Genomic DNA, 24715 nt, shown 5'->3' on the forward strand with positions numbered 1-24715 from the left:
TCTCCTCTCTTCTCTGGAGTCTGGATCCTAAAGCAAAGTTGTAATTATAAAATGAAAGGCGATTAATTGGGTTATTTGTTTTTTGATATTGGATTAATCTCCAAAATATGCAAACAGCTCATGCAGCTCAATATCAAAAAACAAATAACCCAGTCAAAAAATGGGGGGCGGGCTTCCCTGGGGGCGCAGTGGTTGAGAGTCCGCTTGCCGACGCAGGGGACACGGGTTTGTGACCCGGTCCGGGAGGATCTCACGTGCCACGGAGCGGCTGGGCCCGTGAGCCACGGCCGCTGGGCCTGTGCGTCCGGAGCCTGTGCTCCACAACTGGAGAGGCCGCGGCAGTGAGAGGCCCGTGTACCGCAAAAAAAAAAAAAAAAAAAAAAAAATGGGTGGAAGATCCAAATAGACATTTCTCTAAAGAAGACATACAGATGGCCAAAAAGCATATGAAAAGATGCTCACGCTAATTATCAGAGAAATGCAAATCAAAACTACAATGGGGTACTACCTCACACCAGTAAGAATGGCCATCATCCAAAAATCTACAAACAAAAAATGCTGGAGAGGATGTGGAGAAAAGGGAACCTTCTTGCACTGTTGGTGGGAATGTAAATTAATACAGCCACTATGGAGAACAGTATGGAGGTTCCTTAAAAAACTAAAAATAGAACTACCATATGACCCAGAAATCCCACTCCTGGGCATATACCATAATTCAAAAAGATTCATGCACCCCAGTGTTCATTGCAGCACTATTTACACTAGACAAGATATGGAAACAACCTAAATGTCCATCAACAGACGAATGGATAAAGAAGATGTGGTACATATATACAGTGCAATACTGCTCAGCCATAAAAAAAGAACAAAATAATGCCATTGGCAGCCACATGGAATGACCTAGAGATTCTCATACTGAGTGAAGTCAAACAGAAAAAGACAAATATATGATATTGCTTATATGTAGAATCTAAAAAAAGGGGTACAAATGAACTTATTTACAAAACAGAAGTAGAGTCATAGATGTAGAAAACTTATGGTTACCAGGGGATGAGGGGAGAGGGATAAATTGGGAGATTGGGATTGACATATACTCACTACTATATATAAAATAGAAGGACCTGCTGTATAGCACAGGGAACTCTATTCAATACTCTGTAATGGCCTATATGGGAAAAGAATCTAAACAAAAAGAGTAAATATATGTATAACTGATTCATTTTGCTGTACACCTGAAACTAACACAACATCATAAATCAACTATACTCCAATAAAATTTTAAAAATTTAAAAAACTAAAATAAAATGAAAGGCTCTGATTCCTAATAAAGAGCATCCTGGCTTTAGAGAAATAGTGGGAGAGATATATTTAAGGAGATGAGCCTGGGGCCTGGATATTTACACCTCAGGAATCTCCCTACTCAATTGACACAGGTAGCTCTGTAAAGATCAAAAACAAACTGTCTCTTAATTTAGAGTGTAGCTGCTCAAAGGACAGGAGGACACAGCTTCTGAGCTGAACTGCTTCTTTACACAACCTTGTGTCATCTTCCTCGTGGTACCCACTGGCTGGTGCCTCACAGAAACAACCTTACCACCTGGGGATGGGGTGTTACCACCCTCTACTCAATAGCTGTAGTGCAAAGCCAAATCCTTTCTTCTCCACTGGAAAGCTCCATCAAACCAATCTGATATACTATTCTAACTGGATGCAGGCACTTAACAGATGACCTTGGTTATACAATCATGGAAGAAGCTCAAACTGGTGCAGACAGGGCCTTTAGAAACCACCTGGTCCAATTCTCTGAACTGTTAGTTGAGACTGAGGCCCAGAAAAGAAAGGTCCCTGCCTGACATCCCCGAGAGAATAAGCAGCAGAGCTGGCCCTTAAACTCAGATCTCTGACTTCCCAGCCCAATGCTCCTGCTACCTTCACTGTGTTCTTCTTGTGTGGAAATCTCTAAAGTGTTTCCTCTCTCTATCCCCAAGGAGCTTTATCATTCCCTATTCCTCCACAGAGAAGTCCTCCTGTTCAACACACACAAACTGATCTTTGATACACCTACATAGCACATTTCCAATAGAGAAGGGCCACCCAATCTTAAAAGGCTAGAAAAATTTCTGGCCAAAGCTCCCTATTCATATGCCTCTCCTGCCCTCTTAGCATCATTCACCTACTCTTTCACTCCTCTAAGGCAAAAGCCTCAACAAAGGTCACCTTGCAACTCAGATCTCACTGGATCTGAGTTCTAATCCTAGTCAAGGCAAGGGAAGGATAGTTTTAGGTCCCTTAACCTAAGTACTGACATGCTCAACTGATCAGTCCAGTCCACCATACTCAGAGAATACCATTCTCAGTGAGGGAGTCTGGTTTCTTGCTTAAGGCCCTGGCCTACTTTGCTTTGTCCCTGTCCTATTGTAGAAGAGAAAATGTCTCTGAAAGGCAATGGCACCTATTTGTATTTAGGCCAGGAGGTATCAGACTCCATTGCTGGCTGGATCTCTAACAGGAATGGTACACACAAGGCCTGAGCCCTCAGACCCTTTGCCTGTGGCTCATATCCTAGAGATTGGCAACCAGTCTTCATGTCCTCCAGAAATGATCACCCTGAGTTAATCTAAGGGATCAAACCCATTCTGGGAACAGAATTAAAGAAAAAAATGTCAATTCTCTCATTCAGCACTAAGGCATTCCCAAATCAAGTTCTTCAGAGAAGACTCACTTCTGAAAACCAAAAAAGAAACCCATGGGCATCTGAGTATGGTTTTTATGGTGACTCTCTAATAAGCAGGACAAGGTTCCTGGGAGGAGGCCTCTCAAGATGCCAGACATCCTCAGCCCTTGTCTACCTGGCTCAAGGTTGTAGCTTTGCTAAGTGCTGGACAGTCACTTTTGTTCAAAGATTAGTAAATACTGGTAAGGAGATAGTAACAGCAGTAGTAATAATAAGAAGAAAAAGATAAGAGGTTTATCCTGACTCATAATTACATCAATAATGACAGAAAATGAAATATATGCATATACAAATATATATATACACAATTATCATGATTTTCCAAAATGTCATACTTCCCAAAGAGCCTCAGAAACAGACCTTATCTCCAAGCACTCAATCAGTCATGGTCTTTCTCTCCTCAAGTCATCAAGATCACCAAGATAGTGTAGACATGGTACCAGGGAGGCCCAAACTGATCCCTAAATGAACCTAGGGGTTAGCTACACAGAGAAAAACAGACCCTAGGCCTCAGATCATAGTCTTAAACTCAGGCAGCCAACCAAATTTCCAATTCATGTTATGGATCAAGAGCAAGGCCTTGGAAGGAAAGCTCCATCATGAAGGGAACAATTCAGAGTGACTTCTACTGGTGCCAGCTCTTAAATATCATCTGCCTAGTGCAAAAAGCAACATGCTTAAAGAAATTGGCTTAGACTACAACATAAGGGCTAACAGCCTTAATCAAGGAAGTAGTTTAGGCTTTGCTGACAGATGCCCGCCAGGTTCGCCAAAGTCCAGGATAATTTAATTATAATCCTGCCTGAAGGCTGGGGGATAGACTGTATGACCCTCATGGTTGTTTTCAATTTGGAGATTCTGAGAGAGACCTACAGGGTGACCTACTTGAATATGGAGGAAATCACCTGGGTCAGGCACCAGCCATATTTAAGGTTATCTCTGAGCTGGGTGACTCCATATTAAAAAAAAAAAAGAAAATTCCCCACCAATTAGATAAAGGATGTACTGGATAATGTCATCCAAAGTGTGTACATAGTGAGAAGCCATTAAGATGGATCATGTGAATGCAAATGAGTGCTAATAATACCGTTTGAAACTCTAGTATGAAGGAGAGAAATTTCTGTAATCCAGGGAGAAATGTCCTCCCTGCTAATGTCATCCTCAATTCACAGATCCTGTAATGAGTCAACTCTAGCATCACAAATAAGACTTTCTGCATAGATGGTTAAGGCTAGAGGTCTTTGTCCACCTGAAGCTTGAATGGATAAAACAAGGGCTGGCATGTCTGAACTCATCTCAAGAAATCAAAACACAGTTGCCATTAGCCTGAAATGGGAGGTAGGTCCTCAAGTGTTAACAGTCTTGTTAGCAGCCCATGCATACCTTTTCCTGACTGTTCTGTAGCCCAGAAAGCACAGGATTAAGATTCAAGAGGGGGTAACATCACTAAAAGTGGCAGATTAGGATGCACAAAGAATCAGGCCCTCTACTGAAACAACCTTTAGCTGGCAAAGACTGACAGACCAACTTTTTCAGAATTCTGGAATCTAATTCGAAACTTACAGGAACCAAGGAACCCTTTTATAACAAAAATTTATTGGAGTATAGTTGATTTACAATGTTGTGTTAGTTTCAGGTGTACAGCAAAGTTCATCAGTTATACATATACATGCATCCACTTTGTTTTAGATTCTTTTCCCATATAGGTCAATACAGAGTATTGAGTAGAGTTCCCTGTGCTATATAGTAGGTCCTTACTAGTTACCTATTTTATATATAGCAGTGTTTATATGTCAATCCCAATCTTCCAATTTATCCCTCTTGATGCAGAAAAGAATGGCTAAAATTTGGTAAGAGAATTTTGAAGCATTTTTGCTAATTTGTCTACCGTTCCTGATTCCCCAGCAGCTAAGAGAAAGGTGGCCCACATTCCTCCTGCAGGTTGCTGATGCCAAGGGACTAAAGACCTTGTTTGTAAAATGTTGTGGCTGTGTGTTTTGATCTGTTTGGTCCTTGAGGGCTAGGCACAGAGACTGGCCTTTGTCTTGTACCCCCCACCCCCTAAGGCTAAATTGGCTTCAGAGGTTGTGACTGCCTCTGTTGAAAGACTTAAAGACATACACTGCCCATGTCCACCCAGGGCAAGGGATAGTAGAAGGGGCAAGCAGCAAATGAATCCAATACCACAGGAAGGAAGAGACTGAGGAAAAAGTTTCTTGGGAGAATAAAGACTTAGAAGGGCCACTGTGCATACGGAGGAAGTCAGAGTGAAACACACATGCCCCGGACCAGACGCATGCTCAGAAAAAGGCTGAGCAGATTGTAGGCTTGCACTTCTGGAGAATCTGCAGGTTCCATGAAATCAGGAGAGTAGGAGAAGAAGACTAAGGCAGAGCTGTGGGCAGTCTGGATTAGTGTTGAAGGAATGCCCCAGCTCTGAGCCAAGTTGCAAAGACCAGGATAGTAGTTTGTTTGTTTTGGCTCCAAGTATCTAAAAGCAATCCCTGTCAGGTCACTGGCTGACCAATGACATAATGGAATAGAGATTTCCATTACCACACATGACAAAGAAGGCAGTCTTTGCAAAAAAAAAACACAAAAGATTTGGAAAAGTCACTAAACAAATGGACAACTGTATCCCTCAACAAACAACAGCAAAAAACTCTGGGGAAGGAGGAGAATCTTATTTCCAGAGTTATCACACTATAATATTCAAAATGCCCAGTTTTCAACACAAAATTACAAGGCATACAAAGAAACAGGACATTATGGCCCATTCATAGGAAAACAGTAAACTGACAGAAACCATACCTGAAGAAGTCTAGACATTGTACTTACTAGACAAAGACTTTAAATCACCTGTCTAAAGTAAGATTCAGGAGGCCTGGGTTCAAGTACTAGCTTTGTCACTAATTCCCTACATGAGTGAGAAAGTCAATTGCATTCTCTGAGCCCATGTTTCCTCAGGATTTATAAAATGAAGAAATTAGGATGAGCAGTGGTCACAAGCTGGGGTTACAATTTAGCCTGCTGATATGTTCAGTTTATTCTTCACAGTGTTTCTTTTAAAAATGTGAATTACTGGTCAACATTTCAAAAATATGAATAAAATCCAATTCCTGGCTTTTCTTGAAAAATCTGGAAGATCTGAGTTCACTGGACTTCCCTACTTCCTATAACCTATCCCACCAATGAGAACCATCCAAGTCACTTTTGCTCCCTTTATATAGGGCATAGATTTCCCAGCTGGATACAGGCTCCCACTTAACCCTGGTACCAGACTGCTTTACTCATGTAAGTTACCTGCCTGGCCCTGTAAACATCTAAGTCAGCTACTCCTGGCCAAGATGGGTCTTTCCAGCTGTAAATCTATTGTGAGTAGGGTTTCATACAGGTGAAAAACTTTCCCCAAGTGCAAACAAAAATAGACACTATATAATTAAAAGCCAAGTAACACTCTGGAGCAGTGGGTTTCTCTATGAACAGTAGAGATTTAATTTCTGTTACATCTAATCTGTACAACTGTAAGGAATGATGGTAATGACCTGATTAGCTCATCCTTTCATCTCCTGCATCCATGTAGTCCAGAAACCAGGGAAATCTAGAATTTGAAGAAACAAGGACAATATGTTCTGATGGCATCTGAGTAGGCTCTTTATTTTCTGAACAAACCCATATCTTGTCCCTCAGGCCTCACCTACCACTGACAATAGCAGGTTGTCATGTATTCTGTACAGAGCCTGCCCTCAAGTGGGTAGTAAGCTGTCCCCAGGCCATGGCCCAAAGTCAGAGCAAAGGCCAATTTTTACATGGTGATAAAAGAAATGGACCTGGGGCTTCCCTGGTGGTGCAGTGGTTGAGAGTCCGCCTGCCGATGCAGGGGACACAGGTTCGTGCCCCAGTCTGGGAAGATCCTACATGCAGCGGAGCGGCTGGGCCCGTGAGCCATGGCCACTGAGCCTGCTTGTCCGGAGCCTGTGCTCCACAGCGGGAGAGGCCACAACAGTGAGAGGCCCGCATACCGCAAAAAAAAAAAAGAAATGGACCTGAATGATTTGGAGTTAGGGCCAGCATGCGAAAGGAGGGCCACCACAGGGATGGGATTTTCTACTTAGAGACACAATCATATCCCAGCAGTCTGCTCTCAGCTCCCAAAGGGGAAACTGGCCCAGGAAAGCAGCTGAAGATGTCAACAGTTAGATGTGAGGACTAATATTCAGCAAGCTGTAATTCACTTAACCTGACCATTTGCTGGGAAGGTAAATCAACTCCTGTATTGCTCCTGTGAAGTCATATTCCCAGTACAGAAGAAAGAGACTTTCAGAACACACACAATACATGTATATACATACAGAATGAAATTCTGAACAACAGGAGAGGCAGATATTTGACTGAATAGAAGATACATAAACCCAGCAATTTCTTGTACAGTAACCAAAGTGGTATCACACTTCCTATTTACAGGTATCCAGCATACCTCAGGTTACAAAGGATTTTTAAAAGACTTAATTATCCCCATTTTACAAGGAGGAAAACTGGGCTTCAAAGATGTACAGGAAGCTGCTCAAGCTGCATACTCAGCAGACTGAGGCAAGAATCTGGGTTTCTCAGATTCCACATTGGTTTTAAACCTGATTAACAACAGGTATGGCTAGCTTGGATAGAACAGTATTAAGCACCCTGGATTATCCATCCTAGGGCTGGGATGTTCACACAGCAATGAGTCTTCCAGATAGGAAATGGAGATGCTCCACTATGTCAGCAACCAATTTGGTCCAGTGATCCACAAAGGTGTCCGGTTGGTATAGAGTTAGGAGGAAAGTCTTTTCTTTGCCATTATACTTTCATGTTATATGTCAAATAACCTAAGGATGATATTCTCAAGGAGCTACTGAATCTTAGCTCAGGATGAGTCTGGATAAACAAGGGAACTATACAACATATAGGTACAGCCTCTCAGGAAACCACCTATCTACCTACCAATAACATCAGTACTAATGAAGATTCAACAGTTCAGTGTGACTCATCGCTATGTCTTACCTAGACATTGTCAGAGCTTGAATAGATTCTAGAGAATGCTTCAGAGGTGAAGGAGAAACTAAAAGCAAATTATCATATGTCAAATGTTTTAGAGAGCCAAATTAGAACTCAGGTCTCTCATTTTCTAATATATCTAGCACTGCCTGCACAATACCATTCTATCCTCAACCAAAATCAGTGTAGAAGAATGGAAATAGCAATTCTACTTTTAAATATCTACTAGAAAAGCCTACATAACTTCCATCATTCAGTTCCTTGAGGAACACACAATCTTACCAGAAATGTAAACCTACACATAAATGCTCATTCATGAGAATTGAAAGGTCTAACTTGGAGTCAATTTTCACATCATTCATGCAACAGTTTAACCCCATTTCTTTTTACTGGTGACACCACAACAGCTGGCCACTAAGGTTGCATGGTACTCTCCTTTAGAGATCTGAAGACCATTCAACTATTACTTAAAAAAAAAAAAGGTTTGCAATGATCAAATGCTCGTTCTGAATACAATCTGAGGCAACATGGAATTCTATCTTAGTTCCTCAAAGAATAAACACTGGTAAAATAGAATAGAATAGAATAGAATATTGGAGCTGGTATAATAGAATATTGGAGCTCTAACTTATGATTTAGGCTCTGTCATTAATGCTCCTGGTCTACTGTCACAGTCCTCAGTCTCGATATGTGTTATCTGATAGAGCAACTAGCCACATACGGCTAATGAACACTTGAAATGTGACCAGTATGAATTGAGATGTGTAGAAACACATCAGATTTCAAAGACTTAGTAAAATATATTATTAAAAAATTTATAGTGATAATATATTATATTTTATCATAATATTTTAGATATATTAGGTTAAGTAAAATACATTAAATTAATTTCACTGTATCTTTTTAACTTTTTTTAGTGTGGCTACTAGAAATTTTTAAATTATATTTGAGATTTGCATTTATAGCTCACATTATATTTCTTTTTTAAAAAATATGTATTTATTTATTTATTTTATTTGGCTGTGTGGATCTTAGTTGCGGCATGCAGGATCTTCATTGTGGCATGTGGGATCTTTAGTTGCAGCATGAGGGCTCTTAGCTGCAGCAAGTGGGATCTAATTCCATGATCAGAGATCGAACCCAGGCCCCTGAATTGGTAGCACAGAGTCTTAACCACTGGACCACCAGGGAAGTCCCTCACATTATATTTCTATTGGACTGTACTGGCCTAGGCCAAATCGTTCTCAACATCAAAGACTGTGATTTAACTAGCCTAGAGCCTGGGTTTTAGTGTTTGTTGTTTTTTGGTTTTTTTTTTAAGATTCCAAGTGAATTATTTCATTGTGAAGCCAGGATTGAGAACCACTAGGCTAGACTCTATACTATGCATGCCTGGCCCAGCCAGTGGTCTTCTCAAAGGTCAGCTTCAGCCCATCCAACAGGCTGCTTGGGCTGTGTGCTTGGAAAAACACTCCTCCTGGACTTGGATGTAGGAAAATCAATGCCAGTTCATTGATATTCTGAAGCTTGATTCTGTCATTCACCTCCTGGGGTCATTCTGCCTTGCTCAATATTTTGTCCCACCCCTTGAATTACAGTTTATTATAAAAATGACATTTCACTATAGGTGAAATACATGCAGATGTGGGTGATTTTGTCACTGGGTGCAGTTTAATCCTTCTTTTAAAGGGAGGGCCGTCAGCCTAAGACACACAAGCTGTCTGTGTACGGGGCCTCTTGTTAGTTCCAAAGGCCCATGGTTATTGATGTGTTCTTTCTAACTACCCCTGGGACCAGTTCATCAACCAACAAAGCTGAGCTTGGACACACAGCATGTGGAAACTCTGATGGAAGACTCCATATAGGTAGAGGAGAAAGGACTGGATATTTCATTAAGAAATTCTCAGGATAGAGGGGATGAGAGGTTATTTTGTCTACTTCCTTGCTTCTGAGCAGTGCCCTCACCTAAATTGCTCTAACTGGATAACAGTGCTTCCTACATTTGCAGCCCTCCAAGGAAGGAGGCCTCTTTCAACCACTATGACCAGCCTTCATACATAGACCTTATTGGAGTTAATAAGGTGGAGGTGGTGGTGGTGATGATGAGGATAATGATAATGATAAAGCAAGTTACCATTTGCTAAGTACCCACTATGTGCCAAGCACTGTGTCGGATTCTTTACTCACATAGTGATCTCATTTAATCCTCATAAAAAGTCTCCTATTCCTATTTTTCAGATGAGGAAATAAGGCTCAGGAAAGATAAAAGTCTTTCCAAAAGCCACAGAGCTAGGAGGTAGTAAAGCTGAAACTGCATCTGCATCTCAGATTATCTGATTCCAAATGCCCTGCTCCTTCCTTCATGTCACACTTCTATCCTTCTTATCCTGAGACCCTTCTCCAAGGGCCCAAGGACCCAAGCCACTCTGATCTTTTGTTTGGGGTCAGGACTTCAGTCTTATATTACAAAAGAAACTAACAAAAGATGATAGGCTGTGGTAAGGATGGTCATAAGACATCCTGATGTGGCTTTGGTACTTGTATTGCCACAAATCTGTTTTAATGTACATTATTTAATTCACTGTGATATCCCCTGTCATGAAAGAATTGCCAACACCATTTTGCATATGGGGAAAATCAGAGCTCACAATTGCCAAACAACTGATTCTAGCTCATAACTCCAAGGATGGCCAAGAGCTGGAACACCAGGCCAATGTTCTTTCCCCATTAGCATCCTGCTAATGGGTGACCCAGAGGAAGTGGAAACTGCTAAGGAGCCCCTTCCCAAGAGCCCCTTCTTTTAACGGCCAGGTTTTTCATGGTACAATGTCAAAGGGGCCAAGGCCTTGCCAGCACTATCAAGCTGCCTGCTTCCCACCCTGGACACATCTTAGTTCCCAGCCACCTTGCAAAAAGTAAGATTTGCAATGAGTAAACTCCAACCCCTGGGAGGGTAGAGAGCCCAGACGCTTACATTCACAGCTGTAGACAATCATAAGACAACACGCAGGGGTGTTCACACTTCCCTAAATGAGAGAAAGGAGGCAAAGGAAGCAGAGAGGAGTGGGGAGGGGAGAAAGAGGGTGGGAAGAGATCTATAAAAAGAAAGGATAAAAAAAGAGGAGGCAGGTACATGTAAAAGTATGAGATTAGATCACTCCCTAACACCATACACAAAAATAAGCTCAAAATGGATTAAAGACCTAAATGTAAGGCCAGAAACTATCAAACTCTTAGAGGAAAACATAGGCAGAACACTCTATGACATAAATCACAGCAAGATCCTTTCTGACCCACCTCCTAGAGTAATGGAAATAAAAACAAAAATAAACAAATGGGACCTAATGAAACTTCAAAGCTTTTGCACAGCAAAGGAAACCATAAACAGGACCAAAAGACAACCCTCAGAATGGGAGAAAATATTTGCAAATGAAGCAACCGACAAAGGATTAATCTCCAAAATTTATAAGCAGCTCATGCAGCTCAATAACAAGAAAACAAACAACCCAATCCAAAAATGGGCAGAAGACCTAAATAGACATTTCTCCAAAGAAGATATACAGACTGCCAACAAACACATGAAAGAATGCTCAACATCATTAATCATTAGAGAAATGCAAATCAAAACTACAATGAGATATCATCTCACACCAGTCAGAATGGCCATCATCAAAAAATCTAGAAACAATAAATGCTGGAGAGGGTGTGGAGAAAAGGGAACACTCTTGCACTGCTGGTGGGAATGTGAATTGATTCAGCCACTATGGAGAACAGTATGGAGGTTCCTTAAAAAACTACAAATAGAACTACCATATGACCCAGCAATCCCACTACTGGGCATATACCCTGAGAAAACCAAAATTCAAAAAGAGTCATGTACCAAAATGTTCATTGCAGCTCTATTTACAATAGCCCGGAGATGGAAACAACCTAAGTGCCCGTCATCGGATGAATGGATAAAGAAGATGTGGCACATATATACAATGGAATATTACTCAGCCATAAAAAGAAACGAAATTGAGCTATTTGTAATGAGGTGGATAGACCTAGAGTCTGTCATTCAGAGTGAAGTAAGTCAGAAAGAAAAAGACAAATACCGTATGCTAACACATATATATGGAATTTAAGAAAAAAAATGTCATGAAGAACCTAGGGGTAAAGCAGGAATAAAGATGCAGACCTCCTAGAGAACGGACTTGAGGTTATGGGGAGGGGGAAGGGTGAGCTGTGACAGAGCGAGAGAGAGTCATGGGCATATACACACTAACAAACGTAGTAAGGTAGATAGCTAGTGGGAAGCAGCCGCATGGCACAGGGATATTGGCTCGGTGCTTTGTGACAGCCTGGAGGGGTGGGATAGGGAGGGTGGGAGGGAGGGAGATGCAACAGGGAAGACATATGGGAACATATGTTTATGTATGACTGATTCACTGTTATAAAGCAGAAACTAACACACCATTGTAAAGCAATTATACCCCAATAAAGATGTTAAAAAAAAAAAAGAGGAGGCAAGGAAAAGAAAGAAAACAGAAAAGAGAGAGAAGAAAGGTAAAATTTCACAGCAATATAGAGTTAAAAGCATCTTCAAAACCATCAAGGCAAAAAGGGAAGTGATTTGTGCAAAGTCACAGTGGGTAGAAGGTGGGAGGCAGGAGGTGGGGATTGTTAAAATAAACAAGATAAAAAAGTCTCAAAACTAGAAGGGCAAAGATTAAAGGAAGCCCGGGCCCTGGGTAGGTGACCAAACACATGGGGAAAAATGTGAGGAGTCACAAGAAGGGGAAGGAGGAGAACAAGGGCTGGTGAAGGGGAGGCCAGGGGCAAGTAGCCAAGGAGACAGGAGAGGAGAGTGAAGGCTGACACTCACCCTCACAAAGCTGGCAGGAAACCATCCCTCCTCATCGTCGATCTGGCCCCACCACCAATCCTTGTTGGAAGCATCCAAGACTTTGATGACGTCGCCAGCCTTAAATGCCAACTCCCGGTTGGCCATGGTGACGTGATCCCATACTGCCTCAGCACTAACGATGGAATCTCCAGTGATCAGCTTAGGAGACAAAATAAGAATGTGTTCAGTCCACACGTCTAGCTACCTTACTTGCCCCCCTCCCCAAATCTCTACTACTTATGGAAAAACTCACATATTAGTGATGAAGGGTAGGGTGATGGAGATGACATTGGGAGAGCAAGCTCCACTGGACTACAAGACAAATAATACTATCAACTCTCCATTAGCCAGTGGGTAGAATGACCCAGAATGTGTATATGGACTACACAGACCTCATGATTTTATCCCTACTCAAGATCTCCTTCCCTAGAGAAGAAAAAGCTCCAATCCATTCTCCTTGGTACTTCGAGGCAGCCCTGGAGCTGGAATGGGCAGAGAGTCTGAAACCAATGGCTAAAATGAGGCTCGAGCATATTTGCTATAAATTCTCTGTGCTCCTCCCCCTTTCTTCTTCTTCTTTGGAACTGTCCAATTGAGAGTTGGTGATACATTATTTAATCCTACTGTACCCCACCCTCAGGAGTTACAGAGCACAGCATTCCTCACATATAATGGACCCCAGTCCTGCAGCCTCCTGTTCTCACCCACACATGATGCTATCCAGAGAGGTCATGTGTTCATAGCTATGAAAGAATATGGCGTTCTGTGATGCCTTGCTCCCAAGAAACTCGACATTGTCACAGATTCACTCAGTGATTTAAACAACCACCCTGTAAGATACACAGGGAATCTAGGTTGACTTCTACATCTGATAGATGGCAAAACTGAACCATAAGCAAGTTAAGGGGTAAGCTCAGTTTCAGTCAGCAAGGCAGGGGCTATGCACAGAGCCTAACCTTGGTCCTTAGAATTTGTGGCCAGCAGGACTTGGCTCCACATAGCGCCAGGCAGACATCTATGCCACTGCCACATAAACATACACACACATATGTTCATGACACTTGTCTATGCACAGTGATGAGGATGGGTGTTGGGGAATAGTTAGTTTCTCTCTGGCTACCATCCTGACCACTGTGTTATGTATTCTTCTTTTTCCCCTAACTGGTTCCAGCCTGTATGGGTCATCAATCTTTCTGGCATTTGGAGGAACAATTTCCAGAATAGAGAACATATGTCCTGTCAGGCAAAGGACTCAAACATTCCCTCCCCAGAACTGAATTGCTGAACATGTCCTCTAGAAGTTATCTTTTCCATTAGCCTACTTTGAGGAAGGACCCCAAGGCAATTATGGCTCCACAAGACTGAAGTCAAAACAATTTAAAGATAACAGAGACAGAATATGGAACATGCATCCTCTCACACAGGTCTGCCTTCCAACATACCAGCCAGAGAATACCCCTATGGTCATGATATTAATGCATAACACATCACACACAGGAGAAAACACACACACTGATCTTTTGACTTAGTTAGGGCATTCTGTTGGTTAGCTTCTGCATGAGGCATCCTTCATTGCTCAGGGGTCTAGCCATTGTGCCTTCTATAGAAGGCATAGAGGGAGCTCCTCAGCTTGGATGTAAAAGAGATTTCAAACAGGACCTTTTGTAATAACACATTTAAAGTACCTCATGCTTTACTGTTCACAAAGTGTTTTCACATCTACTGCATCACTTAATCCTTACTGAATGAGCTGGATCTATTACCCATATTTTAAAGATAAGGAAACTGAGGCTCAGAGTGGTGGCCTGGTCCTTTGGCCAATCACACATGTAATAAATTATGGAGCTCAGTCTTCTGACTGTATATGCACTAATACCTATCATGCCATACTACCAATGTTTACTAATAAGCTAAAATGAACTCACAGAACTCCATTCATAATATCATAAACAAGATGGCTCCATTCTTCAACCCCAAAGAAAGAGACTTGGACAGCCACCTTCAGTTACTGGTGCCCCTGACTAAGAGGAGATTTATTTATATGTTGAATTTGCTTTCTTCCAATTACACTAAAAGTCAATATCTTCTTGTTCTGGCCTCAGTGGAGAAGAAGAATTGATGGTCACTGACCTCAATAAAATAAGTATTTACAGAGAAGTCTCCCCTGTCCTGCCAAAGATGGGTACCAACAGGGTGCTGCTAGAGCTCGATAAGCACATACAGGCCCAACTCAGAGCACCATGAGGGCTTATAGTCTAAAGATATATCATTGACTTTTTATCAAGGGTCAAAGAGTGATCTTGGCATCACTTACCAATGCTCTGCTCAGGACTCTATCTGTGATGCTGTTTGAATTACCCTAGTCCCAGTTCTGGCTGATTCCACTGCCTGTATTTTTTCTACAGTGCAGTCTTCTTTTGAGAGACTCCATGCTTGGATTCTCCCAGCAGCACTTGGCTCATTCTTGTCCCCATTTAGTCCAGTTGACATGCCTGGGCACTCAGGTCACAAAGTCCAGCTATGCCCTGGACAAGGCCAATCCCTGGATAGGACCCAGTGGCCACAAACCAACTGGCAAGCCTGTTGTCACTGCCTACTTGGAATCAACGACAGAACTAGGCAGCACTTCAAAGATCATCACCCTTAATCCCTCATTTTATAGATCAGGTATAATATAGCAGGAGTGACTTGCCTAAGGTCACAAGATGGCCAGCCTAGTGAACCATTTTTTCCCCAACATAACACCATAGATAGAGAAGGTGGAAAAAGAACACTTGGATTTAAGACCTTGTTAAAGAAGGGATGATAAAGATGATAATATTAGCTAATATAGAGCACTAAATATATGTAAGGCACTATTCTAAGCACTTTACACACATCAACTCATTTAATCCTCACAGCAACCCTTTGAGGAAACACTATTATTATCCCTATCCTACAGACGAGGGAACTGAAGCTCTGAGAGATTAAATAATTTGCCCAAATTCAAACAGCCAATAAGTACTTAAGTCATAATTCAAATGCAGGCACAGTCTGGCTCTTATAGAGCCTCTGCTCTTATAAACTATGCTGCCTCTGAGTCTCACTTTCTTCATCTGTTAAGTGAGGATAATTCTACACCCCCACCTGATTCACAAGCTGTAAGAGACTGAACCAAGAGTTGACAGATGTGTGTGCAGATAATGAGAGAAGGGCAATCCAGAAGTGGCTCGTAGCTGTATAGGTCTCCTGTGTTCTCTAGTCACAAATGCAAGCAGGAATAAGGGAATGTTCTTCCCTATCTTCTGAGATGTTTTAAGTTTGGGCTGCTGGAAATTGGTTTTAAATCTCCCCTTTGTATACAGGATTGACTTTTAACTTGCTACAATTTTTCATAAATATGACTTTGCTCATCCATTTTCCACCCAACACTCATTCCCACTGTGTGCAGGGATCTGCTTACTGTGATTCAGCCACAGTCCTTACCTGAAGATCAAGGGCCCTTTGGGTACCAACAGTGAATGCCCTTCAAGCAGTATGCAAAGGTGGTTAAAGGCAAGCAAATCTAGCTTCCATTCTGGGCTTTGCTACTTTAGAAAGTAACAGTGACAATGGGAGGTGAAGAGTACAAGAGGAGCCACATAAATAAACCAAAATGGAACTGTCAGCATGTAAGGAGTACAATATCACAAAAGCCATGGATGAGACTTTCAAGCTATACAACCCTTGGTTTCAGTTTCTTCATGTGCAAAATGGGGATATTAATACCTGCCTCACAGGCAGAATTGTAGAGAAGGTGAACTGAGTTCTGGGTGTATAGTGCCTCATACAGTGCCTGGTATACTCTGGCCTAGTACAAGACTTCAGAGGAAGGATCATGTGTGGCTACTGGACTCTAAAACAGTTTTATGGGGCACTGAAATAGGCCTTAAAGAAGAGATATGGGAACATATGTATATGTATAACTGATTCACTTTGTTATAAAGCAGAAACTAACATACCATTGTAAAGCAGTTATACCCCAATAAAGATGATAAAAAAAAAGAATGGGTAGGATTGTTACAGAGTAGGGAACAAGAAAGGCATGTGAGGCAGAGTAAAGTGTCAAAGGTGAAGGCTATGGGAAATTTGATGGTAAATATGTAGTGGAGTTGGAAAGGGCTGGGAAGAGTGGGATTGAACGGCAGCTAGAAAGATGGATTGGAGACCTGTTTGAAGGTATTTAGATCTCCTTTGAGTAAAAGGAGGAGGCCAAAGTTGATTTGGCAGAGGGAGTGCAATCCTAAGTGTGATCATTAAGGCATGAGGGTAAGTTATGAGGAAATGTTGGTTTTGGAAGGGGAGAAGAGATGATAAGTTTTCTCTTTGATATGCTGAATGTTGGGGGCCAGCAGGACATGCAGGTAGATTTGAAGTTCAAGAGAGATCAAGGGAGATAGTTATACAGGTTTGGGAGTCAATGGCCCAGAAGAAATTGTAGAAACCAAGGAAGTTTGCCCTGGAAGAAAGTGCTAAGAAAGAAGGCCAGAAATGTAGGAAAACAATAATGGGAAGCAAGGAAGAGAAGAGGAGCCAGAGAAACAAACCAAAATGGAGCTGTCAGAACATAGTTAGGATACCAAGGGGTGCAATCTCATAAAAATCAAGGACAAGAGTTTCGAGTAGCAGGAGCTGATCAAATTATCAAATCGTACAGAGCTACCTATAAGAGGAAGAAAGCCAAGAAAAGTCCATTTGGGAGTGGCTATATCAAGACTTAAGTTCTTTATTTCTTGTTTATAACTGGTTTATTCACCCCCCCCCCAAATTCCTAATTTCCCAACTATCCCAACTTCTTCATCTTGCAAGCCCAACAAAAAGCCAGAAGGTGGTACTGGGTTACTCCAGCAACGTACCCAAATAGCTCTTGGCCTTGGGACAGTGCTGATGTGACTTCTAAAATAATTCCCAATCCTCAGGGCATTTCGAGTACAGGACTAAATATAGGTTGGTTCTTGCTCAGACTTACCAGTGAGTGGGACATACAGTGTTCTGCATCCCCAAACCAAAGACACTTTTGGACATGAATAAGAAGATAAAGGGGGGGAGAGTCATAATATTGACATAATTCTTAAAGAAGGAATGATATTGGGCTTCCCTGGTGGTGCAGTGGTTGAGAGTCTGCCTGCCAATGCAGGGGACACGGGTTCGTGCCCCAGTCCGGGAAGATCCCACATGCCGCGGAGCAGCTAGGCCCGTGAGCCATGGCCGCTGAGCCTGTGCGTCTGGAGCCTGTGCTCTGCAACGGGAGAGACCACAACAGTTGAGAGGCCCGCGTACTGCAAAAAAAAAAAAAAAAAAAAAAAAAAAAAAAAAAAAAAAGAAGAAGGAATGATATCCAATTCGTTTTTATCTATATTTCCCAGGAATTCTAATTTCAAATATTCTATCCCATTGTCCTACCCATGTGCCCTGACTTTTAACCTGGAAATATGATCACTGTACCCTGTAGGCATTGGGAGTTTGATCTCTTAGGCTGGTCTCTGATAAACAATGAGGAATGTGCCTACAGCTAACTTGGAGTGTCCAGTGGGCCCTTTCAGGAGGAAGGAAAGAAGGCAAGGAAGAAGGGAGGAAGAAAGTAAAACAGGGAGAAAGAAAGGGAAGGAGGGAGAAAGAGAAACTTACACTTGTTGCAAACATATGCCAGGCATTGGGTAAGAGACTTTCTTTTGTGATCTTAGTCTCTATGGCTCTCCAAGGTAAGCATTAACATCCCCATTTTTACTGAAGATAACCTGTGATATTATCAAGTAGCCCACAGTTACCCAGTTAGTAGGTGGTAGAGCAGATTTGAATCTCTAGCTGAGCTTATTGTATAGCTTTGCTTTTGCCCATCCCCAACGCTACCTGCCAAGATAGCAGGGAGAGAGGTCTCCCAGCTGGTTTCTCTCTCCAGGGAGACCAGCCCACCCTGTAAATGACCTAAAGCAGTAGTTCTCAATCCTCTAGAAAGCTTGTTAAAACACAGATTGCTAGGCCCCATGAGTCTCTTATTCAGTAGGTCTGAAATGGGGCTTGAGAACTTGCATTACAGACAAGTTCCCAGGGGATGCCTACGATGCTGGTTCAGGAATCACACTTGGTGAACCACTGCCCTAGAGAATCTTTCTAGCCTAGGCTTTAGCCGTGCCTCTCCTGATGCCTCATTCTCCCAAGGATCCCCATGCCACCCCCACAGGTTGGGCTCCCTGCCTGTCTAGGAGGCATTCCTCAGTGGTTGGTATGTCTGAGAATGGGTATTTTGGGTCATGTAAGGAGGATTCCCAACGCCAGGCCTTGCCAACACAGAAATAAAGCCCTCACCAGTTTTCCAGAGCTGTACCACTTGCCTTCCCCTCCATATTCTTGCCCTCTAGCTGAGCAATACCACCCCCAAAATAGTTGTTTAATTAGCCTGGGTGGCTGCCAGAAATACTAGAATTTTAATGGCAAGAAATAGAAGAGGGAAAGGTTAAAAAAAGTGTTGTTCAGAATAGCATATGTTCCAGTTGCCATGAAAGTAGCTGAGCCAGGCCTGCATTTTGAGAAGCTTCACAAGGGGACAAGGAGGAGTATGAAGGAGTTTTGCCTTTCTGTAAGGTTTTCTCAGTTGGTACCTGCCCCCATCCTCTCAGAAGGTCCCCTCCCTCAACAGCTAGGCATGGACAAGAGCAAGATTCCTTCCTTTGTTCCCTTTAAGCACATCTAAAATAGGCTGGGATTTTATTCTCTCTCCTGAATAAACTAGATGTCCTTTTCATATGGCCTTGTAAACAGACTCTGGTTATCTTGCCCAAAGTGTTCAAGGACAACAATCTCACCCACTTCTGGAAAGATGTAAAGCAGACTGTTCCAACAACAGCGGGGAGGTACCAAAAGACTGGCTACTGGAGGAAGTTCTGCCAGTAACTCATTGAATCATCTTGGATAGGTCCATTTACCTGTCTCAGTTTCTTTATCCATCAAGCTACAGACTTGAATCAAATAGATGACTTCTGAAGTCCTTTCCAGCCCTGGCTTTCTATTGAGGGTAACACTTGAGCTTTGCAGAGGACAGGAATTTCATTATTGCAGCTTATTTCTTCTCACCCATCTTTGTGCTTGCCAGTATGCTTTCTTTGCTCTCCACTCAGGGAAATGAGAACTTGGCACTGACTAGTCCCTTCTTGAATATAACTCACTCAGGCATTGTTAGTGACACATTAAAGCACAGGCCAGTCAGACTGGCTGGGAAAACTGAGGAATGGGTTTCCCACTTTAGCCCTTGACTGCCCTATTCAAAAGTCAATGGGGACATTTACTCTTTGTTCTCTCCATGTAGCTCCTCAGATAAATCATCTTTCTCATGACATTGGCTCTTAGTACCTCCAGTTCCATATTTCCCACTACCTGTTCCACATTTCCCTGGGGGCCTGCTACTGCCTCCAATAAAACATATGTAAAACTCATAATAAGGCCTCATTCCCCTCCTTCCTCATTTTTCCCATTTCTGATAACTTTTCTGGGTGTGCTGTTTCTTTCTTCTACATGTATCTCTCTCAGATAAAACCCTTTATCTTCTATTTCAATGCCTTATCCTAGGTCTGGCCCTTATCACCTCAAGTTGCCTCCCAACTGGCCTTCCTGCTACTCACAGGTCTCTTTCCTCCTCAAGCTACTCAATAATTGTACTTCACAAAACTTCTTTGCTGGTGCCACTATCCATGCTCAAGAAGCCTCAAGAACTCTCTACTGTCAATCTCTCAAAATTCTCCTTAATTTAGCCCCATCTATGGATCCAATCCTTGTCTTGAACCTGGCAGGGACCTTCCACTCTAGTCAAACTGAGTCTCTTGCAGGCAGATAACTCCTACCTCTGTGCCTCTGATTCAGCCATTCCCTTGGCCATGGTTAAGTGTAGGGACACTGGAGCTATGCTGCCTCTTCCTTGCCGTAGGATCTTGGCTCACCTGCTCCTTAATCCTGTCTCTGATGACTCCAGCCTGTATTTTCTCTCCCTTGACTCTTTCACTAATTTCTACCTAGGATAAGAAGAAGATATTAGACAATGTGGAGTTATTCAAGTTATCAACCAGGGTGTTATTCTCCAGACTGTACACTTGTGAACAGTAAATCTAAAACATCTGCTTAATCTTTAATGAACAACATTGTTTTTAGCCTCTAAAGTTCTATGACCAGAGCCCTAAAACCAGGCAAGCTCAGAGGAAGAACACAGCAACAGAGTGAGCATTTCTGTTCAGGTTGCAGAATATTCTATGGGGCCAAAGAAATTGTTTGCATAACATGTACCAGGTGGCCTATAGGCCAATCCATTGCCGGTAGGATTTATGACCAGGCGGCTTCTGGGGTGGGCTGGTTTTTGCTGAAGATCTTCGCAGATGCTCAGTGGTCATCAGGGAAAGAAGAAGAGATGTCAGGTAAGAAAAAACAACATGAATTTAAAAAAAAATCATAAGGATTGCTTTTTTTTTCCCTGTGACTTAATAGTTCACACTTAGCTAGTTTCAGCTTTAATCAGGGTATTGTTATCACCCATAACTAAATAATTTCATTTCTGAGCAGAATAGTTAATGCATTTAAGTGATGATGGCTCTAAATGCACTAAAAGGAAATATGCAAATACTGTCACTTTTCATGATATGATCATCTTTTTCCTAGTTTGGGCATGTGATTTGTGAGTCATTAGGCGTTGGCTTTCTTCAATATCTCATTGTACCATCCATTTTTCATTTTAATAAAATGAAGGTTGGCTTTAGCCACACCTGGGAAACATGAACCCCAGCTAGGCTGGCTTGATTTGAAAGGTGATCGTAGATGCAGGTCGCTCAGCAAGAGCAAGACAGACCACCTCATCCAGACGCCAATATGTCACAAGCCAACTCACACCTGTCAGCCACTAAAAGCTTGGGAAACCCAGGCAAGCATCTTAAGATATGAAGCCATCCAGGACATTTTGTCATTCATCACAGACTAATAACAAAGGATAACACCTCTTTCTAAACCTCTTCCAAGAGAAGTTACAAAGTGATCTCAGCTATAACGGTGACCAAACATATGAGGTAAGGGAAGTTGCTTGTTTGGTGTAGACCTTAGCAATGGACTTTTCTGGTATGAAACTTCAGCCACTAGCTCAACCTAATGGGCCCAGGAGTTTCTGAAGTAAGACCCAGCTGCTGCCCCAAAGTTCATGACGTTAAGAGTTTGGTCTTGTTGAAGGAATAAGTCCTTTAGAGAAAATGCAGCCAACTGGGCCAAGTATTGCACAAATCAGAGAGAAGAAATGTTTCCAGACCACCAACCATGATACTGTTGGCTGGAGAAGTCTCCCATACCAGAATAGTTCCCAACCTGATAAGCATCAGCTTGCACCTTCAAAGCATCTTGGGAATAAAAGTTAGTCAAGCTGTTTTGGATTATTTTGGCACTATTCAGGTGCCTCTGATTCATTACACCAGTTTGATTTGTGGTCCCCAGACCCTCTGCTCAGAATCACCCCAGCATTTTTAACAAGCAGCCCAAGTGATTCTAAATCATATATCATACTGAGACCAAGAGTCTTTTAAACTTTCTAGAGCCAGAGTTTGAAGTACAAGAATTTCCTGTTACTGCACTGGCCCATTCAGAAGAAACCAGAATCTCTGAAACTCTGTCTCCTGGCTTCTCCTTCTTGTGTCAGCTTCCAGGCAGGCTAAGGAATTATAACAGTTTGTCTAGGAGGATTTTCCCTGTCTGCTTCAAGAGACTATCTGCACCTGCACACCCACTCCCACCCCCATCCTGACCTTTAACACTGAGGCCCCCAATGGCCCTAATGGAAAATACTTGCAGCATCTCTCTACACTACAATCTAGAAACAATTTCTTAGAGCTGTGTTCAATCTACCCAAGTCAGCTCCCAATATTTTAAGAGACAAATTATTAGCAAAAAAATTGACTCAGCAATGTACTCTCCATGAGTTGAGTCAGAAGCAATTCATCCCAAGCTGGAGGTTACTCTGACCCCAGTCTGTCTCTGCCTTGAGCCAGACTAGGCCATATCTCCAAAATATTCCTGCTCTGGGCATCATGCCCTTCTTGGACTTGCTGTGGGTACTAAGTTCCAGCCACCCATTTGGGTCTCTTGTTGCCTTCATACCTTGAAAGATGGCCAGGGCAAGCCTAGGGGATAGGAAGAGGGCTCAAAAAGCCCCAAATGCCTGAGGTGACCTAGACCCATCTTGGGCCCTGCACCTGGGTTCTTGAATTTCTTTATGTGATTCAACGGGGACCAGCCCTGGGAGCCTTAAATTTCTTTGGACTGTGACTTGAAGGCCAGCCTTGGCGTTCCTCCAAGGGGTGGGGGTGGGGCTCCTCTAGGTTTACAGAAGGGTAGGAGGAGGGGGCTAGAACTACATGAAGAATCTGTCCTCCGTGCCTCCCACATGTATAGTTCTATACTCATCAACACCACAGCCAGAGGGTGGGTGGGCAAGGCAGAGAGAAGAAGGGAAAGTAATTTTTTATCCATTTGACAGATGTCGTGTTAAAATCTTGTAGGGGAAGGAGGACTGTAGGTGGGGGGAGGAGCAGTGGAGGAGATAGGTTGGAACTAATAGTTTTAATGTTGTATTAAATGTGGCCATCTGGTCTAAGGTGATGAGAACAGGAACAGCATTTAGTAAGGCGCACTGTGACATGCTCCTATATCTGGAGAAGAGAGAGGAAAAATAAACATATTTCAATCAACTTAAACCACCTTGAAGTCTACTGAGCATGCCCACCCAGGACACAGGCTTGCAAAGGCTCTAGCCTTGGCAGGCATTCCAAGGAGAATGTAATTGTCTCCTGGGGAGTCCTTATGGCCCAAAAGAGAAATCTGCATTTAAACAGTCCATCAGAAAGTGAAAGATGGTTTCCAGTAGCTTATTGATTTCCCTCTTCTCCTTTGCTCCCTGAAAGAGAAAAGACATTGGCCAAGGCATTTAGCAGTGTTTCTGGTCCTTATCAGGAGCATTTCCTGTTCAGGGGTGGGTCATGTTTCTCCTGACAAAGTCTAGCATATTCCTGGGTTCCCAGCAGACATGAAAAATGGTGGATGAGCAGGAGTGGTCAGTGAGCATTCACTAGATCAGGCCACAGGGGACTCAAATTAGCTGAGCTGGCTCCCCTTCACACTGTGTCCTTAAAGACTACGGAAAGAGGGATGCAACATCTAAACCTAGGCTGCCAAAGAGGACACATGAGAAGCACAATCAGACCTACCCTCAGGGCCCAGGAAGGATAGCATCCGGTCTGTGTCTGCAGGAAAAGTGATTGTGCTTATAACAAAAGAACTTCAAGTAGGTCAGGCAGGCTTATATAAGAGATCCTCTGCTTGTCTGGGCTAGGTGGAGGAGGTGGGGGTGAAGAAGGGAAGGGACCCAGGGAAGCTGACTGAGGGATAAAGCATCCAGTAAGATGCTAGGGCTTGAACCAACTCTTCTTGACTCTGTCTTGGGCTCAAAAGCCTGAAAGAGTAGATTATTATACTCAGAGAAGGCCAGGATTGGAGACTCCCAAGAGCTAGCACACCTAGTTCAGTCCAACATTTTACAGATAAGAAAACTGAGGCTCTAGTAAGAGGAAGTTACCTAATGTGTCAAGTTAGTCAGCAGCAGAGCCAAGATTAGAAAATAAGCCTACAGTCTTTTAGAAGGACAGTTGTCAATTGTTTTGATTAAAAATTGTCAATTGGTTAAAAAAATAAACACCTACCCCAGTATCTAAGTGCTACTAAAGTAGTATGTGTTTTATAAAAAATCTCCACAAAAAATAGAAATTAAATGATGAGATTAACTATTTAATATATAAAGAACTTCTAATATTTTCTCCATGAGCTTCATTTTGGAAATCAGTTTTAGACATTTTCTGGTGCTCTTTCCTCCCTCTGCTCTACAGATGTCACCCCTTGAATACTACATCCAGCACCTGCCTCACCCTCCTCTCAGGGCCCCAAACAAATCTGACCCTCCCTGGAAATGAAGGGGTAAGAACACCTCAGTATGAAGGCTAGGTGGAGACACTTCCAGTATCTCCTTTATC

At 42.5% G+C, this 24715-nt stretch overlaps 1 protein-coding gene across 5 annotated transcripts in view; it reads right to left on the reverse strand.

Annotated features, from left to right (window-relative positions):
- The window catches only part of ARHGEF9 (Cdc42 guanine nucleotide exchange factor 9), a gene marked incomplete at both ends in the record, with an annotated part of 218694 nt that overhangs the window by 151947 nt on the left and 42032 nt on the right, over positions 1-24715 (reverse strand). For 3 of the 5 annotated variants that reach the window (XM_082864060.1, XM_082864061.1, XM_082864059.1), the window contains one exon: positions 12636-12815. The exons of 1 other annotated variant lie outside the window; for it this stretch is intronic. In XM_082864060.1, coding sequence (XP_082720186.1) covers positions 12636-12815 — 180 coding nt within the window. Of the gene's footprint in view, positions 1-12635; positions 12816-24715 lie in introns of those variants that run through there. One more of the 5 variants, XM_082864063.1, reaches the window with a different exon arrangement.

The sequence above is a fragment of the Leucopleurus acutus genome, assembly GCF_964270905.1.
Source record: "Leucopleurus acutus genome assembly, chromosome: X".
NCBI lineage: Eukaryota > Metazoa > Chordata > Mammalia > Artiodactyla > Delphinidae > Leucopleurus > Leucopleurus acutus.